This window comes from Suricata suricatta, chromosome 1, assembly GCF_006229205.1.
Source record: "Suricata suricatta isolate VVHF042 chromosome 1, meerkat_22Aug2017_6uvM2_HiC, whole genome shotgun sequence".
Lineage (NCBI taxonomy): Eukaryota > Metazoa > Chordata > Mammalia > Carnivora > Herpestidae > Suricata > Suricata suricatta.
The window spans coordinates 41,289,563-41,308,288 of NC_043700.1; the positions used below are offsets into that span (position 1 = coordinate 41,289,563).

At 51.7% G+C, this 18,726-nt stretch overlaps 2 protein-coding genes across 8 annotated transcripts in view; one reads left to right on the forward strand and one right to left on the reverse strand.

Moving 5' to 3' along the window:
• Nucleotide 1: 1 nt before the first annotated feature.
• Nucleotides 2–18,401, forward strand: FAM160B2 (family with sequence similarity 160 member B2). 5 transcript variants are annotated; one of them, XR_003907788.1, is made up of 18 exons: nt 2–46; nt 4,139–4,217; nt 7,098–7,270; nt 10,720–10,824; nt 10,921–11,043; nt 11,271–11,483; nt 11,589–11,785; nt 12,074–12,182; nt 12,407–12,483; nt 13,094–13,283; nt 13,771–13,916; nt 14,034–14,162; nt 14,334–14,424; nt 14,632–14,775; nt 15,147–15,287; nt 15,461–15,561; nt 15,788–16,242; nt 17,019–18,401. XR_003907788.1 is itself a non-coding variant. In XM_029937220.1 (17 exons), the coding sequence occupies exons 1-17, from the start codon at nt 2–4 to the stop codon at nt 15,924–15,926; spliced, it is 2,202 nt and encodes a 733-aa protein (XP_029793080.1). In that variant the 3' UTR covers nt 15,927–18,401. The 5 variants fall into 5 exon arrangements, 4 of the variants coding, with proteins under 4 accessions (XP_029793080.1, XP_029793092.1, XP_029793111.1 ...); XM_029937220.1 differs by having other exon boundaries at nt 15,788–18,401; XM_029937251.1 differs by having other exon boundaries at nt 7–34; nt 10,921–11,133; nt 15,788–18,401.
• The window catches only part of NUDT18 (nudix hydrolase 18), a 12,308-nt gene continuing 3,293 nt past the window's right edge, over nt 9,712–18,726 (reverse strand). Inside the window, exons 4-5 of one of the 3 annotated variants that reach the window (XR_003907791.1) lie at nt 10,511–10,816; nt 9,712–10,036 (exon numbers count right to left, since the gene is read on the reverse strand). Coding sequence is in view for 2 of the 3 variants with exons in the window: in XM_029937265.1 (XP_029793125.1) it covers nt 10,008–10,036 (29 nt within the window). In the remaining variant the exon portion in view is untranslated. The other 2 variants (XM_029937265.1, XM_029937279.1) reach the window with 2 other exon arrangements.

Genomic DNA, 18,726 nt, shown 5'->3' on the forward strand with positions numbered 1-18,726 from the left:
CATGCTGAGCCGGCTCGGGGCGCTGCTGCAGGAGGTCGTGGGGGCGGTGAGGCCGGGGAGGCCGGGGAGGCCAGGGCGCGCGGGGCCTAGGCCGGAAGGGCGGGCACGGGGCTGGGGGAGGAGTCGGCGGGCGGGCGGGCGAAGGACGCGGGCCCACCTAGGGGAAGGGACCCCCACCCAGGCCGGGGCACCGTTTCCCGGGTCTCCTCTCTCCAAGGTCGCGCCCCTCCCGCACAACACTCCTGTTTCGCGTGGCTTCCTTCCCAACCGCGCCTCTCCAGATCACCCCAGCCCCTAAGCCTTCTCTCCAAATGGCTTCCTGTCTTTTTTACTGCTACCCCATTCCCATTTCGCTCCCAGTTCCCCAACTCTTCGGTGCCAGAGGGCTCCCTCGTCACCCGATAGTTTCTTCCCCAAAGTCCCCTCCCCAGGCTGTTTGCCTTCCTCCTCGGCCTACGCTCCTCCCTTCCTGGTCACCTGGGCTTGAAAAATAGGCGTCCCTTGCCTTCCTTCTGAGGCTCCATACAACCCCCCCCCCCCCAAGACCTTAGTCACGGCGCGTGTCTCTCAGCCTCCATTTGAGAAGATCCGGCCCATATATATATACACATACATATACACACACACACACACACACACACACACACTCACTCACTCTCTCTCTCTCTCTCTCTCTCTCTCTCTCTCTCTCTCTCTCTCTCTCTCTCTCTCTCCCTCTCTCTCCCTCTCTCTCTCTCTCCCCCTCTCCCCCTCTCCCCCTCTCCCTCCCTCCCTCCCAGAGGTGGATGGGCTCCTGGCCCAGGAAACAGCAGGGCCCAGGGGCTGTGTACCCAATGTTACCTCGCACCACACCAGCTGGGCCAGATTGACCTTGAGTCACAAGAGGCCAGCGTGGTGGGGCCTTGGGCTGCCATGTAAGGAAGAGTTTGTGTTTTTGCCATTTTCTGTTAGTGTTGAAGGCTAGTCAGGGGCAGGTTCACTTCATTCGCCATGATAAAAGTGCAATGTAGATAGGTTAGGCGAAGGCCTTCTGTTTAAAGTAACCCTGCCAAGAATCTGTCTGTAGAGTTAACGGTTCTTTTGTCTAAAGTATAAGTCCTCCTCTAATTAATGGGTTTAGTATATTGTATCAGATTTGCTCTGGACAAGCAGCCTTGTGCTTTACCTCCTTTCTCCTCAACACCCCCCAAAACAGAGCTTATTGTACAGGGGATCAGCCTCAACCTTCATGAGATTTGTGAAGAAAGTGAAAAGCTTCTCTTCCCTCCTCTCCCACCTGCCCCCAGCCCTGCCCTTCCTGATGTCCAGGTACTTCCTGGGCAGCTCACCCCTGGAGGGGTTCCAAAATGATTTCTCCTTCCGCTCCTCCTTGTCTCCAATCAAAACGACTGTCATCTTTGTGATGTGACAGACTACTTTATAACTCTCAGGGAAAGCTCCATACATGGGTGGGTGGGCCAGAGAGCGCCTTAGTTTTGAGAAGCTTAGTTTTGAGAAGCCTTAGTTTTGAATTTCTAATGCTTCCAATGTGGGAATTTCTGCATCAGGGGCTGGAAGAGGTATTGTGGTCAAGGGAGATATTTTGGGCAGGTGATCTACTTCCCCTGAGTATAAAATATATAGACAATTCTGGAGAAGTTTGGCTGACCCAGTGTAGCTGTCAGGAGAGATAGGAGCCCCTCTTTTACCCTCCACTCCCAGATCAGGCGCATAGGGGTTCCTCTGGCTGGGTCTCCAGGTCCCCAGCAAGTTGTTTGATTCCTTATAAGGAGAGAGAGTGCTCCTTCCTGCCCTCTTCTGACAAAACAGAAGAGCGATCCTTATGATTCTTTTAAAAACCCATCTTTATGATCATTGAAGATAGTAAAGATCATCATGTGGTACAATTTCTTTAGAGTTATGATGGCTAATAGTAGATTCAGGTGAAGCCAGTCCCATTGCTTTCTTTCAACAGTCTGTGTTGTGACAGTCTGTTACAGTTTGCTAATAGTCTGTGTTCTCTGGGTTCTCCTCTTACCTGATTGTTCTTTTCTAGTGTAAGTCCAGCTGAAGGTTTTAGAAGACTACCAATGAATTTTGAGGCTAGATGAGAGCCCATTACAGAAAAGTGAGATAAGTATAGTTCTGGTCAAGGGCCAGGGGCTTTCCAAGAGATAAGAAACTATGGAAAGGAGGTGTTAAGAGTTTGCTGAGCTATTTCGTACATATGAATGACTATTCACTATGTGCAGAGCCCTTTAGGAGCAGGCGAGCACTAATCCCACAATAATAGTATCACACATGACATGGTAAGATGCAGTCACTTCATGTGGAAGGTGTGTTTTGAATGACTTACTGGAGGTACCACTCCAGGAAGGGTCATGCTCCCCACAGCTAACTTTGAAAGAAAACAAGGTTGTCTGGGCAGCCAAGGGTTTGGGGGAGGGTTTTAGGGCCTCTGATTCGGTGTTTTACTGCTTCTTTTTCCTGTCTTAATGGCCTTCCAACCATTCTTCCTGCCTTCAGCTCCTACATAAAACCGCCAGATGACCCTGCCTGGCACACTGTTCAGAAGATGTCGCTCATCTGCCCCCCACTGCCTGCAAAAACCAAGCCTGACTTGGTGGCCTGATGTACAGGGCCACAGACACTCATCAACCCATCCTTGTCCCAGACACTGTGTGCAGAGTTACTTCTTCAGAAAATGTCTTTCCTTCATCTCGAACTGTTGAACTTGGACCCTGTTCTTAAAGTTTTAGTTCAAGGGTAACTTCAGTAAAGCCTTCTCTGTTCCGGTGCTCTTTCCCCAGAAATCATGTTCCATCTCTCCTGTGTCCTCACGCAACTTCCTGTAGCTGAGTTACTCATTGTGGTTTTATATTCTCTTCTCCCTGGTACTGGGTCTTCAACATCCATGTATTGCTGAGAGCATCTAGCATAGCATTTTGTACACAGTAGGCACTCAAAAAAAATGAATAAAGAGTAGATAGTACTATGATGTAGTAAAGTGCGAGGTTAGAGAGAAATGTGTCTAAGAACTCTGGCAAGGCCTTTGTGGAGCTGCGACTGTTAGGATCTAGGCAAGTGTAGGGGATGCAGGGTTTCTGGGGTAGAGGTGTGGCCTGAACAGAGATGGAGAGAGAGAAATGAGCACCTGTGGCAAGGGACTATTTGACCGTGCATTTTTCTCCTGTAATCATTTACTCTGCAAGAAAAGGGAAATAATCCTCTTTTTTGGAGTTTTCAGAGAAAGCAGTTACCAGTTCAAGCCTACTTCCCATGTAGAGATGGAGAGATCACTTCTGGAAAAGGGAGAGGGTTGGGGCTTGCTCACAGCAGAAAGCAAATTCCCTGGGGCTTCAGGCTGTGTACCTCTAACTCCTCCTCCAGCAGCCTGCAATCTTGGAAAAATGCAAGCATGGGGAAGCCTGGGTGGCTCAGTTGGTTGAGCATCCGACTTCTGCTCAGGTCATGATCTCGAGGTTTGTGAGATCGGGCCCCGCATGGGGCTCTGTGCTGACAGCTTAGAGCCTAGAGTCTGCTTCCGATTCTGTGTTTCCTCCTCTCTCTGCCCCTCCCCGACATATGCTCTGTCTCTCAATAATAAATAAACGTTGAGAAATTAAAAAAAAAGATGCAAGCATGTTGTAACTAAGGCACTTTATTAATATTCTGCTAACATGACCCATCTGGTTGAACAAAGCCTTGAACACTGATTTTTGCAGACTCTCAGACTGACAGGGATCTGAAAGTTTTGTCTTTGCCCATGTTTTCCAAGTGTATCATGTTTATTTAATTATTTTGAGGATGCTCCACTGTTTTCCTCTCTGTCCTTCTATTATAGCATAACTGTCTTGAGAGGGTCTGTTTCTGTGTCTGTTTCCCCCACCAGCATTCTTAGCTCTTCCGGGACAGGGACTGTGGGAATCATGACATGTAGCAGGAGTATAGCATCTCCAGGAGAGAAGGGGTCTAGGAGAGGTACCAAAGATTGTCCTGGGTTCCCTCTGAGAGCCTGGATCACAGTGCCTCCTCCAGGGCCTAGCACTGACCCAACACTTGGTAGATGGTGGAACATCTGTTCTGATGGGCAGTGGTGGCAGCAGAGCCCGTGATTGCTGTGGCAGCCACTTAGACTGTGTCTCTGCTCTCTCCACAGCGGGAGCCCAGCATTGACCTGCTGGAGGCCTTCGTGGAGCACTGGAAGGGCATCACGCACTACTACATTGAAAGCACAGGTGGGGCCGGGTCCCCCACCCCTCCAACCCAGGGGACCCTTGCAAGGAGTGGGGAGGAAGGTGTGGGCAGGGTCACCATGCAAGTCAGAGCTGCAAGTGTCCTAGACAAGGTGACAGCTGCTGCCGAGGAGTTCAGACTGGGGGCTGTCCCCACCCTGCCCTTTTGGGAGAGGAGCTGAGTGAGGTGGGAGCGGCCAGTGAGAAGTTGGGCCTCTCAGTGGCCTGACTTTGCAAGGCAGAGGTTGAGCCCCACTTGCCCCTAGCTTCCAGCTCGGCAGTGTCCACGCCTCTAGTCCCCAAGTGCTCGTTCCCGGTTTCCCTGAGCTGACATAGAGGGCATTTCTCTTATAGAAATCTCCAGTAGGAGGAGAACTGAATCCCAGGCATGTAATGTGCCTGGGTCCTTCTTCCCCAGCTGAGAGCCAGAGTCTCGGGCAATCTGGGCCCATCAGGAAGGCTTACTGAGGGGCAGCATCTGATTTGCTGCTTTGTAGTCAATATGTTGGTAATGGCAGATGCATACTGGTGGCCAGGTAATCCTGTTCTGCATCCCTGGTTTACTACCTCCTGGTTCAGACCAGGGTTTGATTCCAGTCTACATCTTTCCTAAAGACTTTATTTTGAGCCCAAGCCAGCCCAAGAAATTAAAAAGCAGTCTTTACACTCTGAGTGATCCCCAAGTGTCCTTTTAAACCAAATTTCTCACTCTTGGCACTGTTGACATTGGACTTGATCATTCTTTGTTGGGGGGAGGGCTCCTGGGGGTACGTGTTTAGCAGCAGCTCTGGTCTCTAGCACCTAGATGCTAGTAGGACCACTTCCCCATTGTGATAACCATAAATGTCTCCAAAAATTGCTAAATGTCCCTAGGGGCAAAATCACCTCCAGTTGAGAACAACTGCTTTAAATTGAAAACCTTTTGGAGCACCTGGGTGGCTCAGTCTGTTGAGTGTCTGACTCTTGATTTCAGATCAGGGTGTGATCTCATGGTTCCTGAGATTGAGCCCCACATTGGGCTGTGCTGATGGTGCAAAGCCTGCTTGGGATTCTCTCTTTCTCTCTCTGCCCCTCCCCTGCTTTCTCTCTCTCTCTCTCTCTCAAAATAAATAAACATTAAAAAAAAAATCAGAGGAACACCTGGGTGGCTCAGTCAGTTGAGCATACACTTCAGCTCAGGTCATGATCTTGCAGTTTGTGGGTTCAAGCCCCACTTCAGACTTGTGCTGTCAGCTTGTTAGCACAGAGCCTGCTTCAGATCCTCTGTCCTCTCTCTCTGCCTCTCCCCTGCTTGCGCTCTCCAATAAATAAATATTTTTAAAAAAGAATCAGAAATGTCATTATCTATTAAGAAAATTTAACTGATATTTTTTATTGAGATATTGTTGATGTAACATCATATCATATAACCCTGATGTATAACATTTTGATTCAATGTATGAATATGTTGTGAAATTATCACAATAAGTCTAGTTGATATCTATCACCCTATATAGTTACCAAGTTTTTTCTTGTGATGAGAACTTTTAAGATTTACTCTTAGCAGTTTCCAAACATCCAATATATTAACTATAGTCACCATGCTGTTTTTAACATTCCCAGGACTTATTTTTTTTTTAATTTTTAAACATTTTATTTATTTTTGAGAGACAGTGCATGAGCATGGGAGGTGCCGAGAGAGAGGGAGACACAGAATCCGAAGGAGGCTCCAGGCTCTGAACTGTCGACACAGAACCCAATGCGGGGCTCGAACTCACGAACTGTGAGATCATGACCTGAGCCAACGTCAGACACTCAACTGACTGAGCCACGCAGGTGCCCAGGACTTACTTATTTTTTAACTGGAAGTCTGTACCTTTTAGACTGAACATCTGTGACAGAGAGCCCCCAGCCTATCAGGACAGTAGGAAAAGATCCAGAACTGACTCAGGTCCACCTGGGTTTCATTTGAGCCCAGTGCATTCATTTCCTGAACAGTGCAGAGGTGGGGGAGGTGAGCTGAGTTGCTCAAAAGCCAGTGCTTTCGAGAAAAGCTAGGGGGTGCTCCAAGGCCAGTCCCAGAGCACCAAAACTTGCTTTACATGGACACTGTCTGAGCCTCTCACTAAGAAAGCCCCAGCTTCTCCATCAAGACCTTCGAGAGTGGAGCAGCTTTGCCTCCGAACCCGTGGTCATGCATGGATTTTCTTCTGCCTTGTAAAAAATGGAGTGCTGCCTCCTGTGAGTGTCAAGAGGACAGGAGGTTACCTCCCAGGAAGCTGCTAGAAGATAGCTTCTACATTATGTGACAGAGACCCCTGAGCCCATGGCTTTTCCCTCTGGCACAGAGCTGGCCTGCAACCTGAGCAGTGTATTCTTCTGTACATCCCAGGGTTTGGAGAAAAAAAGATGCCACTTCCCTCTGAGAGAGTGTATGCACACATTTTCAGTCAGAGGGCTGCATCCTGGACCTCATCCAAAAGGTCTTTGTCTTTTATTTTTTTTAATGTTTATTTTATTTATTTTAAGAGAGAAAGCAAGCGAACAAGTGAGCAGGGGAGGGGCAGAGAGAGGATCCAAAGCAGCTCCGCACCGTCAGTGCAGAGCCTGACATGGGGCTTGAACCCACAAACTGTGAGATCAAAGTCAGATGCTTAACCAACTGAGCTACCCAGGTGCCTGCAAAAAGTCTTTTGTCTTTTTAAATATAGAGGCACCAAGTGCTAACTTCCATTTCCTCTGGTCTTTGAAGCAAACTGTTAATCTGGCCTTTACCCAGGTTTACCCTCCACCTCCCTCTGTCCCTCCCCCCTCCCTGTTTCTGGGGGAACTGTGGACTTGACCCCCTGAAGCCAGAGTGCCCCTATTCACCCCCATCACCGTTGTTTCCTGAATCTCTATTAGATGAAAATACCCCCGCCAAGAAAACGGATATTCCCTGGCGGCTGAGACAGATGCTGGACATCCTGGTCTACGAGGAGAGACAGCAGACAACAGCCGGCGAGGCGGGGCCCTGTCTGGAGTACCTGCTGCAGCACAAGATCCTGGAGACCCTGTGCACGCTGGGCAAGGCCGAGGTGGGCGGGACCCTGGGGTGCCCCTGGAAACTTCCACCCAAACCGGGGCCCCTGTGTTCCAGGCTCTTCCACCTGTGTTCCTGTCACCTAGGTTGAGGAAATGCTCTCATTACTCAGCATTTATTCAGCGAAGACATACTAAGAACCAGCCTTGTGCCAGGCAGGGTCCTAGGTGCTGCGGACACAGCAGCAGTGATTAAAACAGACAAAAAATTCTAGTCAGAGAGGTGGATAATCAGAGGGGACTGCATGCGGTATATTCAGCAATGACAAGATCATGGAGAAAAATAAAGCAGACAGGGACTCGGCAGTGCAGCAGAGGCTGGTTTCATACAGGCAGACCTCGTGTTATTGCCCTCCCTTGACTGTGCTTCACAAACACTGCATGTTTTATGAGGTGAAGGATTATGGCAGTGCTGCATTGAGAAAGTCTGTTGGTGCCATTTTTCCAACACCTTTGTTGATTTCGTGTTTCTGTGTCACATTTTGGTAATTCTAGTAATATTTCAAGCTTTGTTACTGTATCTGCTATGACGATCTGGGATCAGTGGTCTTTGATGTTGCTATTATAATTGGGGGCATCACAGACAGTGCCCCATGTAAGACAGTGCCCAGTGCTCCACCGACCAGCCATTCCTCATCTCTCTCCCTCCTCTTTGGCCTATCTAGTCCCTGAAACACAGCAATATTGAAATTCAGCCAATTAATAACCCTACAATAGCTTCTAAGTATTTAAGCGAAAGGAAAAGTTGCATGTTTCTCTCTAAATCAAAAGTTAGAAATGATTAAGCTTAGTGAGGAAGGCATGTTGAAAGCCGAGATAGACCAGAAGCTGGGCCTCTCTCACCAGGCAGTTAGCCAGGTTGTGAACGCAAAGGAAAAGTTCTTGAAGGAAATTTAAAGTGCTTCCCAGCGAACACACAAACGATAAGAAGCAGACTTACTGCTGGTGTGGAGAAAGCCTGAGGGTCTGCACAGAAGACCAAACCAGCCACAGCATTGTTAAGCCACAGCCTAATCCAGCACAAGGCCCTGCCTCTCTTCAGCTCTGTGAAGGCTGAGAGCGGTAAGGAGGGTGAAGGAGAAAAGTCGGAAGCTGGCAGAGGTTGGCTCCCAGGGTCTGAGGACAGAAGCGTCTCCATGACATCAGAGTGCAAGGTGAAGCAGCAGGTGCTGACGTGGGAGCCGCAGCAAGTTCTCCAGAAGATCTGGTGACGATGATTCATAAGGACAGCTACACTGAGCAACAGGTTTTCTTTCTTTACTTTTTTAAAAAATTTATTCATTTTTGAGAAATAGAGACAAAGCACAAGTAGGGGAGAGGCAGAGAGACAGGGAGACACAGAATCTGAAGCAGGCTCCAGGCTCCTAGCAGTCAGCACAGAGCCCAACGTGGGGCTCGAACCTACAAACTGTGAGATCATGACCTGAGCTGAAGTCGACACTTAACTAACTAAGCCACCCAGGTGGCCCAACAGGTTCTCAGTGTAGTGAAACAGCTTCTATTGGAAGAAGATGCCACCCAGGACTTTCATAGCTACAGAGGAAACATCAACGCCTGGCTTCAAAGCTTCAAGGACAAACTGACCTCCTCCTTCAGGGCTAAGGCAGCTGTGACTTTAAGTGAAGCCAGTGCTCATTTACTATTCTGGAAGGCCGAGGACCCATATGAATGATACTAAATCCACTGTGCTCTGTAAATGGAACAACAAAGCCTGAAAGACCGCACTTCTACTCACAACATGGCATATGGAATGTTTTAAGTCCATTGCTCGCTGACAATGCCCCTGGCCACCCATGAGCTCTGATGGAGATGGACGACGAGGTGAATGTGGTTTTTGTGCCTGCTCACATGACATCCATTCTGCACCCCATGGATCATTTCAACTTTCAAGTCTTATTATTTAAGAAATGCATGTTGTAAGACTCTGGCTGCCGTAGACAGGGAGTTCTCTGATGGATCTGGGCAAAGTAAATTGAAACCTTCTGGAAAAGATTCACCATTCTAGGTGCCATTAAGAACATTCATGATTCAGGGCGCCTTGGTGGCTCAGTTAGTTAAGTGTCCTACTTCGGCTCAGGTCATGATGTCACAGTTCATGAGTTCAAGCTCCGTGTCAGGCTCTGTGCTGACAGCTTGCAGCCTGGAGCCTGCTTCACATTCTGTGTCTCCCTCTCTCTGCCCCTCAGCCATTCACGCTCTGTCTCTCTCTCTCAAAAATAAACATTTAGGGGCGCCTGGGTGGCTCAGTCAGTTAAGCCTCCGACTTCGGCTCAGGTCAGATCTCACATTCGTGGGTTCGAGCCCCGCGTCGGGCTCTGTGCTGACAGCTCAGAGCCTGGAGCCTGCTTCCGGTCCTGTATCTCCTTCTTCTCTCATGCTCTGTCTCTCTCTGTATAAAAATAAATAAAACATTAAAAAAAATAAAATAAACATTTAGACAAAAATAAATAAATAAATAAAAGAGCATCCATGATTCATGGGAAGAGGTCAAAATATCAACACAAACAGAAATTTGGAAGAATCTGATTGCAGCCCCCATGGAGGATGGTGAGGGGCTCCAAACTGCAGCAGAGGAGGTGACTGTGGGTGTGTAGTGGGGGAAGAGCAAGAGAACTGGACTGGAAGAGGAGCCTGAAGATGGCACTGAGTGGCCTCCGTCTTGTGAGCAGACTTGAACCGATGAGGAGTTGCTCCCTCCGGATGAGCCAAGGCCCTGGTTTCTTGAGATGGAATCTACTCCTGGGGGAGACGCCATGAAGATGCTTGAAATGACAACAAAGGGGTCAGAGCATGACATAAACTCAGTCGATAGAGCAGCGGCAGGACTTGAGAGGACAGACTCCAATTTTGAAAGTTTTGCTGTCAGTAAAATGCTATCATACAGCATCTCGGGATGCAGAGAAATCCGAAGACTCCATCAACATGGTGAACTCCATTGTCATCTTATTTTCAGAAATTGCCACAGCCACCCCAACCTTCAGCCACACCCTGGTCAGTCAGCAGCTACCAACACTGGGGCAAGACCCTCCACTAGCAAAAAGATTATGGCTTGCTGGAAGCTCAGATAATGGTTAGCATTTTTTAGCAATAGAGTATTTTTAAGTTAAGATCATGTACGTTGCTTTTTAGATATAATGCAGTTTCACACTTAATAGACTATATATAGTGTAGACACAGCTTTTATGTTCACTGGGAAACCAAAAGATTAATTTGACTTGCTTTATCGTGATATTCACCTATTGCAATATTCACTTGATTGCGGTGCTCTGGAAGCAAACCTGCAGTATCTCTAAGGTATGCCTGTCGTGAAGGGAGGAGGCTTGCAGTAAACGTGTCCTCTGAGCAGTGACAGAAGGAAGGACTGTGTTGTGGCCCATGGGGAGGAGCATTCCAGGCGATGGGCATGGCTTCATTTCTGATGGGCACTCTGCTCCTTGGCCCTCAGTACCCCCCAGGCATGCGACAGCAGGTGCTCCAGTTCTTCAGCAAGGTTCTGGCCCAGGTGCAGCACCCCCTCCTGCATTACCTCAACGTCCACAGGCCTGTGCAGGTGAGGGACCAAGAAACCAAGGGGTGTCTGAGGGTCAAGTCTTCTCTCTTCCCTGCTACCCCATTCCCCCCTGTTTCTATCTTGCTTCCCTTCTAGAACCTTCTCCGACTTGGTGGGACAGTTCCTGGATCCCAAACGGAAAAGGAGGAGGTGCAGTTCACCACTGTTCTCTGCTCCAAGATCCAACAGGATCCAGCCCTGCTCACCTACATCCTGGAAGTGAGCACCTCTGTGGGGAACAGGAGCGGGAGGGCCCTGATCCCAGGGCAGGCCCCTATGGCCCTTCTGAGGAAGCAGAGAATGGAGCAGGTACTCAGGCATCTAGGCGGCTTCCTCTGTAGCTCCACGCTGAGGCCCCGCCAGCCAGTGTGCACCCTGCATTCCCAAGGGGGTATCATGGAGAATGGTCTGCACCATGAGCTGGCCTCAGCCAACCTTCTTTTCAGGGTAAAAAGATTGTCAGTAGGAAGAAGTCATCCAAAGAACCCACCACCCTGCCTAGAGAGGCAGCTAGTGTCCAAGACAAGGACCACCCCCACAGCAAGGCTCCTGACCTGAGTCCCTGTGGGGCCCAGCTGCCTGCTGAGACGGAGGAGCCAGATGGAGGAGTTGGGGAAAGCAACCTCATCACCTCGCTCATCGGGTTGTGCAAGAGCAAGGTGCTAGCTGCCGAGACAGAGTGGGCAGAGGTGGGGAAGGCGAATTGCTGGGAGGGGATCTGGGGGCTCAGATGTATGTCCCTGAAGTTATACCCTTACCCCTAGAAAGGTCGGGTGGCTCTGAAGGCCCAGGAGAACCTGCTACTCCTGGTAAGTGTGGCTTCACCAGCAGCCGCCACCTACCTGGTGCACAGCAGCCCTTGTTGCCCTGCCATCGTCGAGCACCTTTGCCAGCTGTACCAGTCCATGCCCACCTTCCTGGACCCTGCAGACATTGCTGCATTAGAGGGCATCAGCTGGAGGTAGGCGTTTGGCCAGGGCAAGCGGGGCTCCACCTTCAGTGGCTAGCAGCCCTCCTTGTCCTCAGGTAGCCACTCCTCTGGTTTCCCAGGAGGGCTGGGGACCCCTGCTGGCCGCCCTCTTCCTGAGGGTACAGCCCATCCCGGACCTGAGGCCTTTCCCTCTAGGGAAACATCACTTTTGCTTTTGCACCTGCCCTCCCAGCAACAGAGGTTGTAGGGAGAAGGGGCCCAGATTCTAGAACGTACCTGAGGCAGGCCTCCTCACTCCTCTCTTGCTCCCCCCTTCAGGTTGCCCAGTGCCCCGTCTGATGAGGCTTCCTTCCCTGGCAAGGAGGCCTTGGCTGCCTTTTTGGGCTGGTTTGATTACTGCGACCACCTCATCACAGAGGCACACGTGGTGAGCATGGGCGGACATCAACAGGGCTCTCTGGGGGGATGCCCTGTGGTTCATCCCACTCCCTTCACTGCATCCACCTTGGGGAACAAGTAGGTCTCTCAGGAACCAGGCAGGGCCCCGGGTCTGCCTGTTAACGTTAGCTGCCATGCAAGGACATAGTTGTTTCTCAGTGGAAAGCACTCATGGAGGTAAAATGTGCTTAATACATGCTCTTTGGCACCTAGGTGGTTGCAGACGCTTTGGCAAAGGCTGTGGCTGAGAAGCTGTTCATGGAGATTCTGCAGCCCCACCTCCTGCACGTGTAAGCTTATGTCCAGTCCCCTTGGGCATGGCAACAGTCTGGACCCAGCCGCCCCACTCCCCAAACCACTTTTGTCCCTAAGGCCAGGGACCTCCTTGACGAGAGTCACATGGGTCTTTGGGCTCCATGGTTAATGTTTGCCAGGTCTGGCCTCCTAACCAGTCGTGGCTCAGAGCCACATGGGCTAACAAAGGCCTCCAGCTCTTGAGCTCCAGGACCTCAGGAGGGCTAGGGAGCGAGAAATATCAGCCAAAATGTAAGGAAATCAGGAAGGGGTACTGTTACCCCCACATTCATTCACTCCTAACTCCTTCTCTGGTCTCATCTCCCCCTCCTGGCTTTCAGCCCCCAGGCCTGGCTCAGTGCTCTTTCCCTGTAGGTTTTCTTGTTAAGTTTATTTATTTTGAAGGAGAGAGTATGAGCAAGCAGTAGAGGGGCAGAAAGAATCCCTAGCAGGCTCTGCACTGACAGTTGTCCTGTTGTCAGCACAGAGCCTGACTTTAGGCTCTATCTCACAAACTGAACAATGAGATCATGACCTGACCCAAGATGGAGAGGCCTACAGACGCTTAACTGACTAAGCCCCCCAGGTGCCCCTCTCTCCTTGTAGTTCTGAGCAGAGCGTCCTGACCTCCACTGCCTTGCTCACGGCCATGCTGCGCCAGCTCCGCTCCCCTGCACTGCTTCGAGAGGCCGTGGCTTTCCTCCTGGGTGCCAATCCGCAGCCTGCAGCCCCCGAGGATGGCCCCCGCACCCTGTGCGCTCACCTCATCGGGCACTGCAACCACCTCTCTGATGAGGTGAGGCCTTGGCCTACCAGCTCCCACTGACCCCTGCCCAAGGGATTTCCTGCATGCTTCTTCCCACTTTCCTTAGCTTACCTTGAGGCACTGAAACTCCTACCCCCACCCCACCCAACAGTGACATGGTCAGGGCAGCCACCAGACTATTTTTGTCACATAGTGATTTTCTGTGATCACATACTTGCCACGTGACTTTATATTTTCCAAACCTATTTCATATTCATTTGGCTTGTTTGAGGCTTACAGCTACTCTGAACTAGGTGAGGCTGATGTGCCATCTTTCAAACATGGAAACGGAGACACAGAAAATCCACTTGGCTCACCTGATAGCACACATCAATTAGTAACAGAACCAGAACCAGGCAGACTTCCAGCTCCTAGACCAGCCGCCACCCACTCCCCCAAACCTGCTGTTTGGTCTTTTCCGAGTGAGCAGTTCCTAGGTACCCCTAGAAGCAGGGTCTGTTGACCCTTTCTTACCCAGATCAGCATCACCACGCTGCGGCTGTTTGAGGAGCTGCTCCAGAAGCCACACGAGCATGTCATCCACAGCCTGGTCCTCTGCAACCTCGAGGGCCGCCATTATGTGGCCCGGGGCTCACCTGAGCCCGAGAGCTACGAGGACACCCTGTAAGTGAAACCTTGTGCCTCTGGGAAGCCTCAGGCCGCCCAGGACCCACCACAGCCCTCAGTACCCCAACACTTCCTCATTTATTTCTTTGTACCACTTGTCTGCCCTGGCCACAGAGATCTGGAGGAAGACCCCTACTTCACGGACGGCTTTCTCAACTCCAGCTTTCAGCCCTCTGCAAAGCCTCCCCCAGCCCCTGCCACCAACTCGGATGGCAGAACAGCAGTGACTGAGATCGTCAACAGGTAGGGAGCTGTTCAGGAAATCTTAGTCACTTGAGGTTTGTTCTGTCTTTGGCCATAGCCCCAATGAGGCGCAGCCCAGCGGGGAGTGTTCCCTTGGGGGCTGCAAATGGGGCAGGGAAGGACAGGGTAGCCCAGGTGGAGCCCCTCCACACCTAGGGTCCTGTCTCTCAGTTTCCTCTGCCTCGTTCCCGAGGAAGCCAAGACCTCAGCCTTCCTAGAGGAGACCGGATATGACACATACGTCCACGATGCTTATGGACTGGTGAGTGTTGAAGCCTCTGCCAATGTCCACTTCTCGTCCCTCAAAGCCATGGTGTTGATAAACACCACCTTCTCCCTTTGTGATCTGCCCAAGGTGCCCCCTGCTCCGGCCCAGAGCCCTAAGTACACCCTTCCTACATGGCTCCCTCTGCCTGTGGGTGCCTCCTGATCACTGGGCCTGCCTCCTCAACTCTCGCTTCTATTTCAGTTCCAGGAGTGCAGCTCCCGAGTTGCCCCTTGGGGCTGGCCCCTGGGTCCCACGCCCCTGGACCTCCATGAACCTGAACGGCCATTCTTTGAGGGTCACTTCCTCCGAATGCTGTTTGACCGAATGTCCCGGATTTTGGAACAGGTACAAAATGGGACTGGGCCCTGGCTAAGGGTAAGGGCCCACAGGAAAACTCCAGGCAGGTGCCTCTGGAGTCCTTCAGGAGAGTGGCCTGACCCTGGGGGTCAAGCCCTCTTTGGTTCTCCAGCTCTATAGTCTCCTTCCCCCACCCCTACCCCTCACCATTCTCTAGGCGGAAAGCCCTGTCTTGCCTTTGTTCCACACGCCCTAACATGCTCTGGCCCTCAGCCCCAGGGAATCCATGACACACACACACATCACGTGAGACTCCCACCCCCGCACACGTTCACACTGGCCAGGCGCCTTGCTGGGGGAGTGCAAAAATGCTCACTGCCCCCTGCCAACCGTCAGCTTGTCCACTGTGTTCCCTACAGCCATACAGCCTGAACCTGCAAGTGACCTCAGTCCTGTCCCGGCTCGCCCTCTTCCCCCACCCCCTTATCCATGAGTACCTCCTGGATCCCTACATCAACCTGGCCCCTGGCTGCAGGAGTCTGTTCTCTGTGCTTGTCAGGGTAAGGATGCCGGAGCTGAAAGACTTGTGCCAGTGGTAGGGCAGGAAGGGAGGGCAACAGGACAGGGGGTTGGGGGTACACCCCCACCTCGCCATGGTACAGCAGAGCCAGGGGACCCCGATGAGTGTCACTGGCCCCCACCTCAGTCCTGCCTCATTCCTACTCATTCCTAGGTGATTGGGGACTTGATGCAGAGAATTCAGAGGGTACCCCAGTTTCCAGGCAAACTGCTCCTGGTACGCAAGCAGCTGATGGGTCAGATCCCCGGGGAACAGTAAGTAACCGAGAGAAGTCGGTGTCCAAGGATGGATCTTGGTGTGGGAAGGCAGAGTGCTCAAGGGTAGTGGGAGGAGCACAGGCCAGGGGCAAAGAGGGCCCATTGCAGAGATCTGTCTTTCCTCAGAGGTGTCTGCCACTGATGTGACTCATGGACGCTGGGATGTTGTCCTGGGTGCACTCCTGCTGCCTCCCAGCTATGACCCCCATGCTGTCTCCCACAGGCTGGACCACCAGACCCTCCTCCAGGGCGTGGTGGTTCTTGAGGAATTCTGTAAGGAGCTGGCTGCCATCGCTTTTGTCAAGTTCCCCCCACACGGTCCTCACCTGCACCTCCCCCCTCCCCACGAAGGACACGTCTGAGCCAAGAGCTGGACCGGACGAGGGACTCTTGTCCACACCTCTGCCCAACAGCTGCCTCCCACCTGGCACTGCCACCACCTCCCGCCTCCCAGGGTGGGAGCTTGGTTCCATCTCCACATCCCAGGCATCTCTGCCTCTGAGGAGGCCTGGGCTTCCACTCCCAGGTTAACTCAAGAAGACCTTGGCCTGTTGGTCACACCAGACTGGGTTCAGGGAATGGGTCTCCAAGGTACCAGAAGCCAAGGAGCAAAAGAGATGGCCTCCCAGACAGCATGGTGTCCTCAGGGCTTTCTCCGGGGAGCTGGGTAATTGCCAGGTGAGCACCCAGACCCAAACCTTCATGTGTTCTGTGCCTATCACCTGTCTCTACGGACCATTTGAGGCCAGGGCCAAGACCTATGGCTCAATTCCAGGGGCACAGGGGGAATGAGTGATGGCTCTCAGGCTGGTCAGGACTGTAGGCCAGAAGATGGGGGCATGGGAGCCCTGTCTCTGTCTTGCTAGGTACCACAGATGCTGCTGAGACTTGACATTTTTTCTCCTGCCTTCTTGGCTTCACCTGTGATGAAGGGGCAGTGGATGGCAGGGGAAGCCCATTCTCTCTTCCCAGCCCTCTTGGAGACTGTTGCAAAATTCCCAGCCACCTCATGGCAAATGCCCAAAGCATGCTCCGCGCCCAGGCGGGGGCAGCTGCTAATGAGAGCCTTGGCGCAACTGCAGTCAGGGCGGGAGAGGGATTGGGAAGTGGGGGGCTGGGTGCCAGGCTCCGGCTCCAGCTGGTTTCTCTCTGGCGCCTCTGAACCCGTCTCGGCAGGTCCTTGACACCTGGGCAGAGGGGATCAGAGACGGGGGAGGCCAGGCCTGGCCCTCGGCATCTCACCCAGCCCACAGTGTTCTCGACCGAATACTCTTCCAGGGGAGCAAGGGAGCCGAGGGGAGAGATGAGGCCAGGATGGCTACCTGACCCCAAGCCCCCAAAGCCTAGTGGGGAGGTGCTAGGCCCAGGCAGCCAGTTGTAGTGTTGTTCTCCCTGCATGCCCTTCACAGCTGGGGCTGCCACCCCACCCGGCCTGAATCTGTCTCAACCTGCAGGAACACATAGGCGGCGCCAGGCATTACCTCACAGCAGGACTGCAGTTGCTGGCTTCGCTCCTGGGCAAGGAGGAGCAGGCCAGAGCCCCTTTCGCTTCCTTTTTCTGCCTATGCCGCTTCTAGAAGCTGGCCGCAGGTTGCCAGGAGATGACATGAAAGAGGAGGAACTCAGTGACCTCTCCCTCTCCTGCATTCCTCCGAGCTGGGGAGGACTTAACCGCTGCTCTGAAGGACACCGTACATGTGCATGCATGCGTGTGTGCGCATGTGGGTGTTGGCGTGGGACGGGAGCAGAGCTCATGGGGCAAACTGGGTCCGAACGCTTCAAGTCAGAAAATGTTTGAGCATCCAGGAGTCACAGATATTCCCCTCCTCCATCCCCTTCAACATTCGGGCTGAGTCCCCACAGACAACACAGCAATAAATGGTTTGGTTGCGTGGACACAGCTGCCCTGTTCTCCACCGTTCCTGACCTCCTGTGCAGGCCTCCACTGCCCATTCAGGCCCATCTTCCCCCCCAAGAATGACAAATCCCTTTTCCAGCACTAGGGCAGAGCGGGGTGGTGTGCTGGGGGGCGGGTGGTAAACAGAGACAGGCTCTGGCAGCGCAAATCTGATGTTCCTCAGTGCCTGCCAGGAACCAGGCCCTCTCTTGGCCAAGCCATACTATTTCTGCCCAGCTTACCTACAGCTAAGAGCCAGCTAGCCTCGGAGATTCTGGGAAAGAATGGGCCATCGGAAGCATCTGTATGCAGGTCTCATTTTGAGGTGTTTATGTTGTGAGTTGTATGAATGCTTTAGTGGACTTCATATTTTAAAAACTTTGTCCTTAGATGTATGTGTGTGGGGATGCACTCAGGAAGGCTGGCTGACAGAACTCTAGGAGAGAGCAAGTAGGAAACTCGGAGAGGGCTGCTCAGTGGTTCTCACCTCAGTGCATGTTAGAATCACTTGGTTGGCTTTTTACAGTACCAGTGAAAGCCGTGTCTCTGGGGGGTCGGCTCAACATTGTTTTTAGAGCTCTCTGGGAGATTCTAATGGGCACTCGGTTGAAAACTACTATAGATTAAATAAAGTGGGAGCAAAGATTGCCCTTCGACATGGATGTGGACTGGTGGGGTCCTTCAGACCCTGAGAGAAGTGAACCAGAGTGAAAGGGTTTGGTTCCATCACGTGGGACAAGTTTATCCTCAGAGGGATGAGAGGATTCCTACCACAGCGTACAAGCCAGAAGGATAAGATGGCAGCCAAGAGAGGATGCGAAGGGGGCTTGGAGGTGATCCTCGGCCTGTCAGTAGAGTTACCTCAGAAGGGAAGACTCGTCAAGTGTTTCCTTGCTCAGAACCAGAAATCTGTATTACATGCAATGACTAGCACACGATATTTTTTTTTTGCTTCCTGTGGTTTTTTCCCTTAAATTTAAGTAAAGTTCTTTAAATTTTATTTTTTTTATTTTTATTTATATACATATATTTTTAATTTTTTTAATGTTTATTTATTTTTGAGAGAGCGAGACAGAGCATGAGTGGGGGATAGGCAGAGAGAGAGGGAGACACAGAATCTGAAGTAGGCTCCAGGCTCTGAGCTGTCAACACAGGGCCCAACATGGGGCTTGAACTCATGAACTGTGAGATTATGACTTCGACTGAGCCGAAGTCGGGCACTCAACTGACTAAGCCACCCAGGCGCCCCCTATATATATATATAT

Bases quoted from the DNA above. Each gene is read 5' to 3' on its own strand.
- FAM160B2 (XM_029937220.1), top strand. From the start codon at position 2: ATGCTGAGCCGGCTCGGGGCGCTGCTGCAGGAGGTCGTGGGGGCG. The intron at 11,044-11,270 runs GTGAGCACCTCT...CCTTCTTTTCAG, and splicing joins TGCTCACCTACATCCTGGAA to GGTAAAAAGATTGTCAGTAG. The intron at 13,284-13,770 runs GTGAGGCCTTGG...TTTCTTACCCAG, and splicing joins GCAACCACCTCTCTGATGAG to ATCAGCATCACCACGCTGCG.